At 37.1% G+C, this 16,217-nt stretch overlaps 1 protein-coding gene across 1 annotated transcript in view; it reads left to right on the top strand.

Annotated features, from left to right (window-relative positions):
- Positions 1-16,217, top strand: part of TRAPPC3L (trafficking protein particle complex subunit 3L) — a 50,735-nt gene that overhangs the window by 2,168 nt on the left and 32,350 nt on the right. The window contains exons 2-3 of the mRNA XM_016956201.4: positions 218-315; positions 3,157-3,256. Coding sequence (XP_016811690.1) covers positions 218-315; positions 3,157-3,256 — 198 coding nt within the window. The remainder of the gene's footprint in view (positions 1-217; positions 316-3,156; positions 3,257-16,217) is intronic.

The raw sequence follows: 16,217 nt of genomic DNA, 5'->3' as shown, positions 1-16,217 counted from the left end.
TTTATTTAACAGCTCTCTCTCCCCCACCTCACATCAATGTATCCAAATGTGAATATAATTTGTTTTCAAAAGTGCAAATTGTTGCAATAATAGGAGGAAGGAAAAAATGTACAGATGAATTCTAAGGCTACTTCAAACCAGATTTTATAAACAAAAGAAATACAGTAGTATACTGTCATAACTTGCCTAAAACCAGGAACTACCCCTTTTTCTCCAGAATAAAGATCTCTTTGTCCTTACCTATGGAGCTCTGGTTGCCCAGCTGTGTAAGGATTATGAGAAGGATGAAGATGTGAACCAATATTTAGATAAAATGTAAGTGGAAGTCCTTCATTCTTATTGAATGGCTGTTGTTTCTTACATCACCTGCATTCTTTCTGCCTCTAATGACTTCCTTTGCTTCATTTCACCAGCTGTTCTTCTGTCTCAATTAATCACATCTGAAAGCTGAACATAATTTCTTACAAGTGCCATTTGGGTTGATAGAATAAGATAATAGGAAGGAATTTTTTCCTACAAATATGAAGTGTGAGATGTTTTCTGTTTAGTTAGAAATCATTTCTTAAGTGACTTAAGAGTCGCTTATAAGCAAAAGATGTGGTAAAATTGAAATTATTCTATTAACAACATGAGGGAACATCAAATTTTATTCTTTTCAGAAGTCTTTTGTTCTAACACAACTCCTTCCAATGTAAATATATGCTTACACAACCACAGACCATCTATTGAAAGATATGCAAGAAACTCATAATGGTAGTTTCCTAAGGGGAAGATGGAGAAAATAGGAATTGTGAATTAAAGGGAGAGTTTATTTTGTTTAAGATAGCATTTTTATTGTTTGAATCTTTTTTAATCATTACTATGCTTTTCTTAAAAAACATATTAGGTAGAAAAACTCACTTCTTCCTTTTTAAATGAGACCCATTCTCTTTGTCTTTATTGTTGGAGATTCCTCCTGCACAAATTCCACCTTTTGATTTTCTCTGAGTAACTATGTGATCATCAGATGATTGCCAAACAATAAAACATCTGTCAATGGTTTTTGAGCTTTTTAATTATAAACTCTGAAGAGGACTCTAACAGAGGAAAGACTGGAAAATGTGTACTGGTTAGAAGATTTATCTAGGCAGATTGAAGGGGAAATTTAGCCTAACATTTTAGAGCTTTTTAAAAGGGTTCATTGTATTTTCAGTTGAAATACAGAAAAAGACAACATGAAGATTGAAAGTCTTTTTTAAAAACTCTCATTTTTCTTCTTTCTGTATGCATATTCTTTTTCTTTTAAAAAAATTCTAATTTATTTTTGTACACATGACTTTTTTTGGAATTTCTACTTAATTAGTCAAGGGCATTCACAAAGAAAACTGCCCAACTGTCCACCTATAGATTTTTCAGTCACTTTGTTAGCTGAACTGTCTGTCTATAGCTGTGAGGAATGTTAAGGTTATTTTACACTAGCTCACACTTAAACATCTGACATAGCTTTTCCAGAAATTACTTCATTTTATTTGACTTATGTTAAACTTGCATTGTTTTGTGAAAAAGCTGTGAATAATAAAAAAGCTCACTTATTTGACTAAAAAAATACCTTTGGTTAGCTAATTGAGTACACATTTAACAAATATGAAAGAAATATTAAAGAATAAATTTTTGAGAAGCTGCAGAAAGATCTTTCCTTAAGAAAAAAATTCACATTTAGATTTCCTTAATAGCTTCTGCTGAGAGCCTCTTACATTTTTAATTTATAAAATATCTACTTTGCAGAAACATACCCTTTGACCAAAGCAATATGTGTAGATATAGCACAGCTCATAACGTTTTGGCTTCTGACCACTGTTCCCAGTTGCTGAGCTGTGGATATGCAAAGTGAGAATTAGAAAACACTGGAAATATTTTTTAATCCTGATACAACTATTTCTGTAAAGCAGACATTTTGATTGTTAAAAGTCTTTGCAGTGAAAGCTTCTTGGCTGAAATTATAAACCATTTTTCTCCAAAGTCAAGGAAGCTAAACTGAATATTTCTATCCACTCAGAAATATAAATAGGATATCTCACAAGATTCATTGAATTCATAAGCACTCTCACATCAAATCCGTCTCCCTCCAACCACCTAGTCACCAAAGACTTCATCTCTTTTTAGAGCCTCTGGAGTAATCATTGCCTCTGAACACTGTGGTGTCTTGTTGGGCATTTTGTGGCTCCATTGGAAATCGTTTCACTTGTCTATGTACATGTGGCTGTGAAATTAAAAGACCAATTTTGATAGAGGTTTAGCAAAAATAGTGTTCCGTTTGCTTTCCACCTTGAAGGTCACATTTTCTCAGCTAGATTGCAAGTTCTTATAAGACAGAGATTCTGACCTTTCTTTGTATCCTTCTGGGAAATCTAGTCGTTTTTCAGTTTATCTTGTTGAAAGTGTGTGCTCAGCCAACTTAGCTACATATTCAGTGTGTGTATAATCACATCTCAATCGAAGGTTTTCAAGATTGTACTTCAGGCACTACTAGAGCTATTTTCTCGGGGTGGAGATAATACAATACCTTCCCCCAATCCCATAGTTTGTTTCCCTGGAATGAAAAATGAGTTTTCTGAACTTGGCTGTTTTTCACTTAGTAAACTTCAGAGTCTGAAGATGCCGAAACTCTCACTGGCAACAAAAATTTTTTCTGCTCCCTTCTTCCCCTCCTTCCAGAGCCCATCCTGGAAATGCCTGCCCTTCTACCCTGATAACAATGCTAAGAGAAGAGCGAGCATCCGGGTATCACACATGTAGCAGACGCTTTAGCTAGGATCTCATTTGATTTCCATCAATAGCTAATGATGAGAAAATTAGCTGCCACTGAGAAACATTAGGCTACAGAAACCAGCCTTCCTTAATTTTAATTTATATTGTCAAGTTTGGGCAAGTCTTGATTCTAGGCAGACTCTTCTGCTTGTAGGAGACCAGTTAATATTTCCTCAGTGTGTTGCTCTCTGCTTTGTGGTCTGTGGGACGAATAAGAAGCCCACAGCCAAAAGCCATTTGACTCGTCATATTTGGTTTGATTTGTGATTCACTTGCACAAGTGCTAAACACACAAATCGCTTCTTAAAAACTGACAGACTTCACTAATTTCTTAGAATTTTCAGACCACACTCTTTCCATCATCCACAGGGGTTACGGCATTGGAACGCGGCTTGTGGAAGACTTTTTGGCTCGATCCTGCGTGGGAAGATGCCATAGTTATTCAGAAATTATAGACATAATTGCCCAGGTAACTATGTTTTTATCTCTGTCAATATGTTTTGAAAAATCTCTGATTCTTTTTGAGTATGGTGGTTTTCTGCTCAGATTGGACAGGTTCCATCTGCATTCATTGTTAGGTGCTGAGAAAGGAGATTCTGATTGAAAAGCATTTTATTTCAGCACAGAGATAAAGCTACTGTGAACTGAAAGATGCATTTAAGCAACTATAGATTTTCCTGACTACAGGAGTGTGTAGAGTATATGTCTCACAGTGGAAAAAGCATTTTCAGAAGGTAAACAGAAGGGGAGTGTAATAGGACAACCTTAAAACATGCATGCCCCAAACCAGTTTCTTTATGGTAATTTTCAGCACATGGAGGGAGATGGTTTTTGGTAGTATTAGAGAATATTGTTTAGTCATTCCCAGAGTATTGTTTTCCCAAGAGAAAAACAGAACTTCCTGTAAATATATTTGTTCTAAGAACTTTCATAGCCCTGATATGTAGGAGACAACTTGGAATCATCCAGGATTAGCTCACTTTTATTAGAAATTAAACTGGAAAATGCATCTTTAGCCAGCCTTTAAAAATCTTGGCCTATGGTTATTAATGTAGTGTTGTTAATTTGTGGGAGACTCAGAAGATACGCGTGTCTCCAGGTTTACACAACTGATCAATTAAGTCAGTCTCATTTTTTTTTCTCTCCTAGTCCTTAATATTGTTATACATGACCAAACTGACTGTGTGCATGAATGGCTGTCATTCTATACCATCATGCTTTCTGAGCCTAAGTGCAGTTTTACATATTCTTTGTCTTTCACTGTCACAGTAACCCTCTGAAATAGGCAGAATTGGAGTTACTATCCCCATTTTCCAGATAAGAAAATTAAGTTCCAGAAATAATATGATGAACAGTAAACAATAGTATATGTGGGAAAAAATCTACATTAAAAATACAATCCAAATGAAAGATTTTTCCATTTACTCATATAATTACTTGTATTATTTCATGGCTAGTGAATAATGTGGTTGAAATTGTTATTCGAGTATCTTCCAACCTTAGCACAATGAGTTTATCATACCACTAACCAGGCTGGGGAAAAAAGTCCCTTTTTATATTGTCAGAATATAAGTAAGATCCCAAAACAGTACTTTGAAAAATAAAACATTTTTTAATGAAACTAATTCTATAGGCAATACTACAAGAATACCAGCTGTTTTAATGGAAAGTAAATACTTGTAATATATAAATGTAGATGGTTGTGTTTTGTTGCATTTCTAGTTGGTAGCCCCCTAGGCTTTTTGATTAGTAAGACACAGTCTCTCTATAATGAGGATAGATTGGTTTGAGAATGACTCCCTCTTGATCTTTGCCAAAATTCATCCCATTAGCTTAGTGTGGGCAAATCACTTGAGCTCAGGAGATGGAGAGATCGAGACCAGCCTGGCCAACATGGTGAAATCCCACCTCTACAAAAAAATACAAAAATTAGCCGGGCGTGGTGGCACAGCTGTAGTCCCAACAACTCAGAAAGCTGAGAGGGGTGGATGGCTTGAGGCTGGGAGGTGAAGGTTACAGTGAGTCGAGATCATGCAACTGCACTCCAGCCTGGGTGACAGAGCAAGACCCTGTTTCAAAAAAAAAAAAAAGAAAGAAAGATTTAAGACTTTATCTTGCAAATTAATAAGGTGGTAGAGCATTGACCAATAATCTGAAAACTTATATAATGTGGAAAATAAAACCTGACTCCTGTGTTTAAGGTTGTTTATTAGGCTTTGAACATTTGAAGAATAATTTCAAGGGCAATTTGGAGACTTCATTCTAAAGATATGTTAGCATAACTAGCAAAAATTTTCATTCCTCTGGATATGTTTGTATATGTATCTTTTGCCATTTATTAATGTATTCACTTATTTTTTTAAGAAGATGATTAACAGAACAAAAAATATCTGTTGAAAAAAGAGCAGTAACCAACTGGAAGTAGAGGCATATACAACCTCATTGCTGAGAAGCTGGAATTACATTCTGTCACACGATGTAGGGTCAGAGATTATCTGAAATATGCTCAATACCGTAAATGCCCTTGGCGCAGAGAATATTGGCTCATCCAGTTAGAATAGTGCAGTGATATGGGAGGATTCTCCAGTTTTTTCTTACTGTCTATTATTAGCGCTGAGGGCAACACCCAAATCACTGAAAAGCTTCTGAAGAAACTCAGAAGAGATAATTCCACATATTCATTTTAATCAGAAGAACATAAAGGAACAAAGCTTCTCTAGTAGAAAATAAAAATGGTAACTTTTAAAAATTATTATGATTAACTTCAAAATAGCTGCTAACAAATATCCCATATAAATCCTTCCCAGAGGTGGCTAAGAAGTCTCACGTAAAACTTTCTTGTTACCTGTGGTCCTCAACCAGGATATTCTCCATTCTCTATTAGCCACAGGAAAATTACAGAGCTGAAAGCCAAATTAAATATGCCAATAGGAAGTACATATTTATGTGGGGCCTAATGTAGGACTTCTTACTGGGTATTTACTCAATAAAAATTAGTTGAAAGAAAAGAAAAGAGGAAGGGAAGAGGGGAGGAAGGAGAAAGAAGGAATCAAAGCAGACTTTTGTTCAGGCCCCTTAGGAAGTTGCTTTTCTTCTGCAGGAGGTAGCCTGCGAATGCTCCTCACCTTGCCCAATGCATTTAAGGGCTCCTCGAGTCCCTTCCATGAGGAACTACTCGCTTTACCTTACAATGAAGTCTTCAATATGTGGAAATAGAACAAGAGTTCTTTCAATGCTCCAGATTAAAAAAGAAAAGGTTGAAGAGGAATCGAGTAAGAAATGTTCTATGGAGAGCATAGGAAAGAAAATGAATTCATATCTCAGCAGGAAAAGACCCATGAAAAAAACCCAGAATGTTCCCCATTTAGAAATTATATTCAGAAACCATATTCTGTCTTTAAAAGAGTAAAGAAGATTCTCACGAAATTTGACCTCCTAATGGTACACAATTTTCACCAAGTTAGAAACAAGTCTGCTTGATTCTCCCCTACTAGAAAAATGTACAACATCTGCTTTCCAAATATCCCTTCTCTAAGATTTTCATGTCTTATCAACCATTCTGATGAATTCCTTCCTGTGTCTTCTGTCCTCAGTGAACAGGAAAAAGATCCACTTCCACTCCTATGCAAGATTCTTTCTTGTCAATGAGGAGAATATTCATCACCTTCACCCTTCTCTAGTGTAGGACAACTGTCCCTGCTCTTTGCACCTTCCTTCAAAGGCCTGATTTCCTTCCTCTTGATCATTTTCTCCAACAAAATGTTCCTTTACTTGTAGCACTAATGTCACCCATTTCAGGAGCACTTTGACAAAGATGAAAGGTCAGACTTTAGTTATGGACCTGCCCACTGAAGCTTTGTTAATAATTAGCAGCTTTCATCCAAACGTCGGGCCTGTGGCAGCATTATCTTATTAATCCTTGTAAACTCTCCTCAGAGGAGGCAGATGTCAAATGATACAGTCAGTTTTACAGAGAACTAGGCCAAGTTCAGAAGAAGTTTACTGTAGTCACATGCTGCTCCCAGAGCATGGCAGAGTCAAGAATAGAACCTAATGGCTGTAAAATTTGTTTGGCTCCCCTCTCAGACCACACACTTCTACCGAACACCATCATCATCCATCTCAAGTACTGAGCACCTAGAGACCATGGCACCCATAAAACTCATGATCTCTGTCCTGTCTCCAGGGAAGGAAAGAGAGAGAAGGAATGCATTTGAAGAGAATTGACTAGATGAAGAAACCTATGCCCAGACAGGAGAAGTGATCCCTCCCTCTGAGTTAGTAAAAAGACTACATGTAGGAACAGGTTTCCTGAACTTACACTGCACTCAGCACGCCTCTGCCTTTGTGAGAGAAGGAGTGTGTAACTTCAGGTTTTCATAACATTCCTCTCTCTTGTTTCCCTTACTTGTTTTTTTCTTCAAAGAGGAGGTCGGTCTGTCATTAGGCCTCTGACAATGTCTTTTAACAAGTAGTAGACCTTAAGTTGCGCCATCTAGTGGTCTGAAAAGAAATCCCATGACAATGGCCAAATCATTGAAGGCAAAAATCTTTAGTTGACCTTGCATTTTATATAAAAAAAGATGCCAAGTTAATTATAAAGTCTCATTCCTACAACATTAAAATTCATCCATTTTTAAAACAGAATTTTATAATATACAACTTAACTTTTTGTAGTAGTTACTTCAAAGTACAACTACAAATATTAAATAAGACATACTAATTTATTTTGAACATTTGTAAGTCAACAGCATTATAACATGGTATTGAAAAACTTTAATAGCATTGATATTTTCTTTATAAAAGTTCAAAGTAACTCCTACCTATTACCTGTATTTCCCTTATAAGAACCTTGTGAAATAAAAAGAACATCTATCATCTATCATTAGCCCCATTTTACTGATAGAATAATTGAGACTTATCTGCTATCACCATGGACACATAGTAAGAAAAGCCAGCTTAGAATTTAATTCTTCTGACCTTATTCTAGTGTTTTTTCCACAAACTAATTGTTTAAAATATATCTTTAAAGATATTTTTCTACTATGATAATTGTTCTGAGAAAAATTTTGCAGTTGGTCTAAATGAAAATGTGTAATATTCAGTAGAATTACCATAGCTGATTTTAGTTGTAATAATGAAATATTAGATAATTCAACTGTTACTTACAGACCTGTATGTCTTTCTGTTTATTATAAGGGAAAGTAGAAAGTGCAATTGCACCTGTCTCTGGTCAAAGAGCCAAAAAACCTCCTTAGTTATACAAAATATATTTTAGGGTTTCCAAACACATTTATGATAAAATAGTTTCGTTATTAGGAGAAGCTAATTAGAGATAAACTTGATCATTTAAATCAAGATGATTATAAAGGCTAGGCTTGACAATAATTATAATAATGTTGCCTTTTGAAAGTAGTTTGGACACAAGGAGCTGTGATCCTCATCAGTAGATGAGCACTGGCCTAACCATGTCCAATGTAGTGGAGATTAAAAAGGAAGAGTCCACATCCTGCTGATCCACATTCCCACTGTGTGACTCTAAGCAAGTTGCTTAAGCTGTCCAAACTTTGGTTTCCATATTTGTCAGAAGAGACCTCTTTCAGCTGTCATTCTTCTGAATTTCAGGTGTTACTTTCACTAGCTATCATCTGCACATTGAATTATAATCATAAATAGCTGAGTGTGGTGAATGTAGCTTCCAAAGCCTCCTGCAGAGCATCCATCCATACCTTCTAGTTACTGACAATGTTTATAACTGCTTGGCCTTGCACAAATTATGTTTGTCAAAGTTGAGAAGCTTTTTGCTCTCAGGTCCATGTCAATATGATGATTACTCTGAGGGACGTGGGGGAATTTATCATTTTTCAGTGTAAATATCACATTACTTTGTTGTCACAGTAAGAAGGGATTTTTAAATACAGCATGAAAAGACTTAAAAAACTTGAAACCCCGATTTTTAGGTTAAAAAAATCAGCATCTAATATACTGTACTTGTTGGAAATTCTGGAAAGCAAAAGAAGAGAACTTTTCCTTTTATAGTATAAATTGAAATTTTACCTTAATTAAATAATGTGAGCAATGATTTTGGGGGATGAGTAATAAAAAATCAAGGAAATGGTCATAGGAAGCAATATGAATGAGGGTGCCTAAAGCAGGGAAGTAAATCTAAGTGGTGAATTTTGTAAGCATAAACTCTAGGGCAAAAGATTTAGGCACATAATCCAGAGAGAAAACAAAATAGCAGGGGGAATTTTTTTCTCAGTGGATGAATCATTTTTATTTCAATAAAATGGTCCATTTGAGATTAGAGTTGAGTGTACACAGAAAAATTTCAGCAAATCATACTAGTCATATTTTTTTTTCTTCTGCTTCTGATCTGAATGCACAAGACTGCTATGACTGAATCTATAGGACGAATGAAAACATTTCAAGCCAAAACTCCTGAGCTGCTTTAGAATGGAGACAGCATGAGGGCTATAGATTTCCAATCTCCAATACAGATTTGAAGCACTGATTTGACACTTCAACAAGGATATCCAAATCTGATTTTATTAGACATTTTCAGAGGGGAGTCCCACAGCTTGGAAGGTGAGCCAGAGAGGTTTCAGTCAGGAGACAGGAATCACACAATCATTTCAAAATGAAAGGTTGAATATAAAACATTATTAGCTATTTATAGGGGATTAGCTACTGAGAAAGGGGGGAAAAAAACGCACTACAGAATTTATGGGTGAGAGTGAGTACCCAAAGGAGGAATCCTTTTTAGACAGAGTTCCACTTCTTAAGGCTGGGATTCAAATCTTGTTGGGGAAGGTAAGATTACAGACTATGGATAGTGGAGAAGGCCGCTGTGTTGCTAGGCTCAGACTGCAGGCAGGGAACAATGGGCTAAACCTTGCAATCAGGAAACTCCCATTAGGGTGTAAGTGGGCTGATGGGGACAGTAAGAAAACTATACGCTGGAAGTAGCAAGTTAGGAAGGAAAGGCCACTGGGTATTCTATGCCCTGCCAGTCACAATTCACAGCAGGAGCAAGCCAACAAAAGGCACGTTAGAGACAGAAGAAAAGCCCCTTCTTCCTGCAGTGTCCCTGCAGCACCTTCTTCTGGCCAAGGAGAAATGTCTGCATGATGGAGCTCTAGTGTTTCAAGTAGGGCATTGAACAGCAGGTTTTAAGCTGAGAGGCAATAATCTGACAACCAGTACAGAAGGCATGAGCTGAGCCAACCTGATTGTTACTTACATTTCTATTGCCGTTTTAAATTTTGGTGGCCTCACGTTTGACCCTATCCTACCTGCTCTCTCACGCTGGAATTATTCTGGCCACTCAGTGCAACTCTAGCTGTCTGGTGGAAGGAAGAGGTGGCAAAGGAAGCCACGTGTTTTTCTTGCTAGAGTGGTGTCAGCTTCTTGTCACTGAAGACACAAAATAGGCTGAAGAGCACAATTTTCAGTGTGCAAACTTTTCTTCTGAAATAAAGACTTTTTGTTAAATACTGTGAAATTTGTTAAATACAACCACTACCTCTTTTTTCCTACAAACTTCTTCAACTTCTGCAACCAAATCTATGTTCGCTTTCTCAATCCCTCCAATGACTATAAATCTACTGTCTCTATTTGACTGCTGTTAGAAGTGCTGTTAAATGACACTGTGGCCAAGAACTCCAGAATATCACCCGCCAATAATTTATACTTTCTTCCCTGGAAGCCCAAGGTGGTGATATGCAAGGATAAATGGCAGACTGGCCCTTAAGCTACCACCCAGTGAAAGATGTAGCTGGGGGCTTAGACTTAAAGCCTGCCAGTGGGTCTCATAGGCTTTAAATTAACCAAGTTGACGTTCTGAAATGTTCATTAGATCTTTCTGTGCCAAAGAGAGATAATTAGTTTGCATTATGTAAAGCAAGAGTTGTAGTGTTAAGATAAGTAAGCAAAAATGACAAAGCAACCTTGTAAAGGTAAGGGAACCCATGATTAACCTTACTTAACCTACCTTTATTATGAAAGCAGAGCAATGTAAGTCTGCATTTTAGTTTAATGTTTTAATCAGTTTGTGAGATTCAATTTTATCGTGTTTTGTGCCTGTTGATCTTCCAACGATTTGCTGTTGACCAGCTTATTTTGTACATAGTTCCAGTCTCCATCTAAAGAAAGCAAAAATATTTCACAAAAATGGAAGTAATGCAGTTTCCCGAAGTTATGATAATACTAGTAAATTTTGTTTAATTTGATTCTTTATTGTATTAGCCAGTGAAGTTGCCTTTCATTTACAATTTCATTTCCCCATCAGATCTGTAAGTTTTTCCAAAGGAGGGATCATTTATAGCATTCTTGGGATTTGGTTCACCAGGTAAATCCACACCTGTTGACATTTATTAAATACTGTTAAAGTGAACTTAGAAAATACTAGAAAAACTGGCCGGGCGCGGTGGCTCATGCCTGTAATCCCAGCTCTCAGGGAGGCAAGAGGCGGGAGGATAGCTTGAGCCCAGGAGTTCGAGACCTGCCTGGGCAATATAGCGAGACCCTGTTCTCCAGAAAAACGAAAAAAAAGAGAAAATACTAGAAGAACTTTTCACATCTACACCCTGTTGCTCCTCCTAGTCTGTCCAGAAGAGGGTAGTGCTCCACATTTGTCTCTAAATGAAAGACTCCTACCCTGTCTGCTCAATACTAACACTACATGCAGAAGCAGCCCTCTTATTTCAAGCAATATTCATTATACTGAAAATCAGTGCTCTAAAAGTACCTGGTTGTTCACAATAACAAATCCACAGCAACAAGATTTAAACTGCGATAGGATCCTGAACAGGACAATAACTGATTCTTATTAAATAATGACAGCGAACTCAACTTGGTAATTTTATTGAAACATTTGTTTTTTCCATTATTGTTTATTATATTATATTTTAAAATTAAATATAAATAAATTTTAATTATATTAAATTCTATATTTATTATTGTTTTTTCCATTATTTATTATATGAGTGTAGAAGGTTTCAGAAGAGGGATATTCATTCTGCTACTCTGAGGTCAATTGTGATTTAAAATGCAAATATTAAGTAGGTAACCAAATCATTACATAGTGCATTTCATATTATTATGGAAAATGCTTGAAAATTATCCTAAAATTCATCATGGAGCCAAATTGTGTTAGGTAGACTCCTTTAGGTTACCAGCATTCGGTTTATGTCAGACCTTTAGGGTTTATTGTAGAGATATTCTGGGACATGATAATCAGACCCCATGAAAGAACCAAAATTGGAAAATCCTTACAGTTTTAGTCTATCTTGAACCCTCAGCAGCAAGCCTTTGTGGTTCTCTACTTCAGTCCTGTGCCATTTTCATGACTTAACCCTTCTCTGCTTGTTCTGCTCTTATAATTACCTACTAATATCTTTCCATTTTTCTTTTCCTTCTCTCCACCTCACTGCTTCTGGTGTTTCACAGTTTTTGTTGCCTCATGGCTTCTGCTTACTCTCTTTTCTCTGGGTGTCATTTGCATTCTGCCCAATCACCCAAACTGTGACTTTCTCTATGTGTTTCATATTTGAAGTCCCAAAAAGAGAGTCTTTAACCTGTCCAGCCAATCACTAGCCCTGTGTTAGGTAGAGTTTCATGCTAGGTCACTTCCAGGGCTCTAGCCAAGCTATGAACTGACTGTCCAGGCTCACAATGCCCACCCTAATCCATTAACTGTGGCCAGAATGGCAGGATAATTAGATAGAACATGGCGATCATAGGGAGTCCCTCAGGAAGGGAATCTGGGTATGAAAAACATTCCAAGATTTTCCAAAACAGGGCAAAGTAATTGACAAATATCTTGTTCTTCTTGTCTAGGAAATTAGTAACATATATATATATGAGTCTCACTTTATCTATGAACCTTCTGCTCACATTATTTATGTTACTGATGCTGGTGTTTGTTTTTCTTTGTTTCAGAGCTAGAATTTGGGGCAAGTAACTAGTGTTGCAGACTCCATTTAGTATGCTAACTGTAAGGTATTGAAGTAGACAAAACTGTCTTTGTTATACATTTGCAGATAATAATAAAGAAAGCAAACACTTCAAAATAAAATGACTCTGCACTTGGAAGCAGTCAAGTGAAACTACATTGTTAATGTAAAGTAAATATTTTAGACCATTAGCAAGAGTGGGGCAGACATTATTCAGAACAGTGAGCTCAGAGGAACGCTTTGGTAGAAGGGAGATAACTAAATTGTCCTAAGAAAAATGATGTTGTGCTACAATAGATAGTATTAGGTTTCCCTTTGAACTTCTTATAAAGGAACAAATTACAAAAGTTTGCTCTGGTCATCTAATCTTGTGGGGCTTTTTCTTTTGTTACTCTTTTTTCTAAGTCTTTTTCAGTCCTTTCTCTTGACATTCTGTGTGTTTTCTTTTTTCAAAGAATGTTAGCAGAGACAATCTGATTTTTAATGTGAATAGGAAAAGTGCCCAGATGAAATGAACTTAAACCAGGGCATTCAAGTCAGAGACAGTAACATATCTTAGGCTGTTTTTTCCTTTTTCTTAAAAAGGAGGGGGGGGTGGTTTGTTCCTTATGCTTCTGTATTTTACTTACTTTGCTTTTTTTTTTCTAATTATATTTGGCTTCCTTCATTTTCTAAATAACATGCATCTTAAAAACAAATACTTCTCTAAAAGTCACCATATTTCACAATTCTGGGTCTAAGTCTAGATGTAACGCACCCAGTATGATGCACAACACTTGAATTTTGCTGCCATCATAATGCTGTGCATAAAATGGGGAGGCATTTTTTTTCCTGTCCTCTGAATGTTCTTTCTTTTACTAGGATGAATATGTAAAACTCAGTTTTAGAGTTGCTTTCCATTCCTCAACCCTCTTCCGCACACACTCCTTCTCTTACACACAACAACTTACTTTATGGTATAGGCTCAGAAATGCAGCCTGGAGGCCATAAAATAAAAGACCTGGAACCCGTTTATTTTCATGCAATCTCTGCCCTTCACTTGGTTAAAATCTCTCACTGATATTGTGGAGACTGATTTTTGCTGATGGTCCTCTCAAAAAGTGACTCATTCATGCTGCATTCACCTCATGAGGGTGGAAGGCACATCACTGCAACTGCCTACCTGTCAACCTCACCAGATGACATGTAACTTCTGCCTTGCAGGACATGGAGAGGGGGTTCTGTGCTCTCCACATAGATACTGAAGGCAGATACGAATGGTGGACAACTTCCACTCAGCTCCAATCTACTTTACCTCGAGCAGCACAGTGCTCTGTCTACCAAAAGCAACCTGACAGGAAATCCCTAACTGTAGGGTGGGAAGAAGGAGGGTGCATGGAGGCTACCCCATATTTCACTTCCATTAGATAGCCAACAGTTGTGACTCTGTTAGTTACAAAGATTCTAAAATTTTTTAATATCTCGCCACTGTCTTATCTTAGAATAACATGTAAATAGATATTTGAGAAATTAGCTGTTATTGTACATGCCTCCCACCCCAGCCAAAAGATTGAAGTAGGAAACCCAGGTATTGGAATGGAACAGAATCCCCAGGGTCTAGTGAGATTTGCAACCCAGGTATTGGAATGGAACAGAATCCCCAGGGTCTAGTGAGATTTGCAACCCAGGCATTCCTTACCACGCACAGAGCTGAAGGGGTGCAGCAAAGCCAAGTGAAAGGCTCAGTTATTCACCTGAAGAGTCAGGACAAATGTGGAGAACGCAGGTTCACAACCAACCAGGTAGAAACAGGAGACCCGGTCAGAGAGAGCAGTTCTCAGCACAGTGTAGGCAGGGGAGGACCCAAGGGTAAAAGCACCGTATATGCCTCATTCTCAACATTTTCCTAAGATTACTAATCCCTTTAATCCCTCAACAACTACAACAACAAAGGAAGCTTATCAGATAAGCCTAAAAATAAAATCTTTCTTTGCTCGTCCTGTTTTTCAAAGGCTAACTCAAAACCTAATTGTAAGAGCCTATTGAATTGCTTTTGTTTTTTCCACTCTTTTCAACATACTATATTAAAATAAAATAAGTGGGAGCCCTTGGTAAACAGGAATTGAATTCCATGGAAGTCACAGCCCAACACAACACAACATTCCAGAGAAGGCTGGCATCACAGTTAGCTGAATGTCAGACCATTTTCCTATTTAGTAGCAGTTTTGAGTAGAGAAGGGAGCGGAAATCAATTAAAAGGAAAGAAAAATTCTTTGTGGTAATAAAATTCTCAATATTTAAAAAATGATGAATATTCACAGCAAAAGCAATTTATAAATTATTTTAAGACATCTTACAATTTGGGCCAGAAATATGGCAGCTAGATTATTAAAAATATGAAACTTGTTTAAACAAGCATAACCACTTAGGCTTGTTTCTCCCCACTGAATAGGCAAGAACTGCCTTATGTAATCACTCACCCATTTGGTCTATTCCGCTTTGTACCTCTGGGAGGGGTGAAAAAGGCAAAATGTAGGAAATTTTCTTTTGTGGAAAAGCATATGTGTATAGCCACAAGCTCTGTGGATTTTGAGACTGATTGGATCAAACCCAGAAGGCCACATCCACTGTTTATGGCAGAGTTCCAACATGAAGGCAAAGCACCTGCAGAGGAATTACCCTTAAACTTTTATTATGACTGCATTTGCATAATATTATTTTTTCTTTCATCACAGAGAAGAATCTCTTAGGGGTTGATTCTTAGTAAATTCTGCAAGTCACTAAATAACTTAGCACACTGCCTCTCACCTTCCTTATGAATGTCCATCTTCCATTTTTATTCATAATCAGGACTTACAAGAAATCTGGCTGCATGTAGATGTCATTTTTGCTCTATTACTAAAAATGCTCTAAGGGAGAAGTTTTTTTAAATTTTACTTTATGTTCTGGGATACATGTGCTGAACGCGCAGGCTTCTTACATAGGTATACATGTGTCATGGTGGTTTGCTGCTCCTATCAACCTGTCATCTAGGTTTTAAGCCCTGCATGCATTAGGCATTGGTCCAAATGCTCTCCCTCCTAGGGGAGAAGTTTTGAATCTTCCGGGTATCCCAGCACATGAATATATAGGCTGCCCTGCCTTTGCATTGAAGATTATTGGTTTTATTTCTGCTGTTTAAGTTATTTGGATGAAACTCATGTGAAACTGACTTATGAAACTGTAGGGAAGGCAAAACTTCACCTCTATCCCCTTAGGATTTTTTTTTAAAGTTGTCCTGAGAATTAAATTGACATGAGACAGATCAACATAAAAAAAGCATACACATTTACTTAACACATAGCATGGGAATCTTTTTTTTTTTTTTTTTGAGACGGAGTCTCGCTCTGTCGCCCAGACTTGAGTGCAGTGGCTCGATCTCGGCTCACTGCAAACTCCGCCTCCCCGGTTCACGCCATTCTCCTGCCTCAGCCTCCCAAGTAGCTGGGACCAGGC

This window comes from Pan troglodytes, chromosome 5 (assembly GCF_028858775.2).
Source record: "Pan troglodytes isolate AG18354 chromosome 5, NHGRI_mPanTro3-v2.0_pri, whole genome shotgun sequence".
Lineage (NCBI taxonomy): Eukaryota > Metazoa > Chordata > Mammalia > Primates > Hominidae > Pan > Pan troglodytes.
This window is presented reverse-complemented; position numbering and strand designations above follow the sequence as displayed.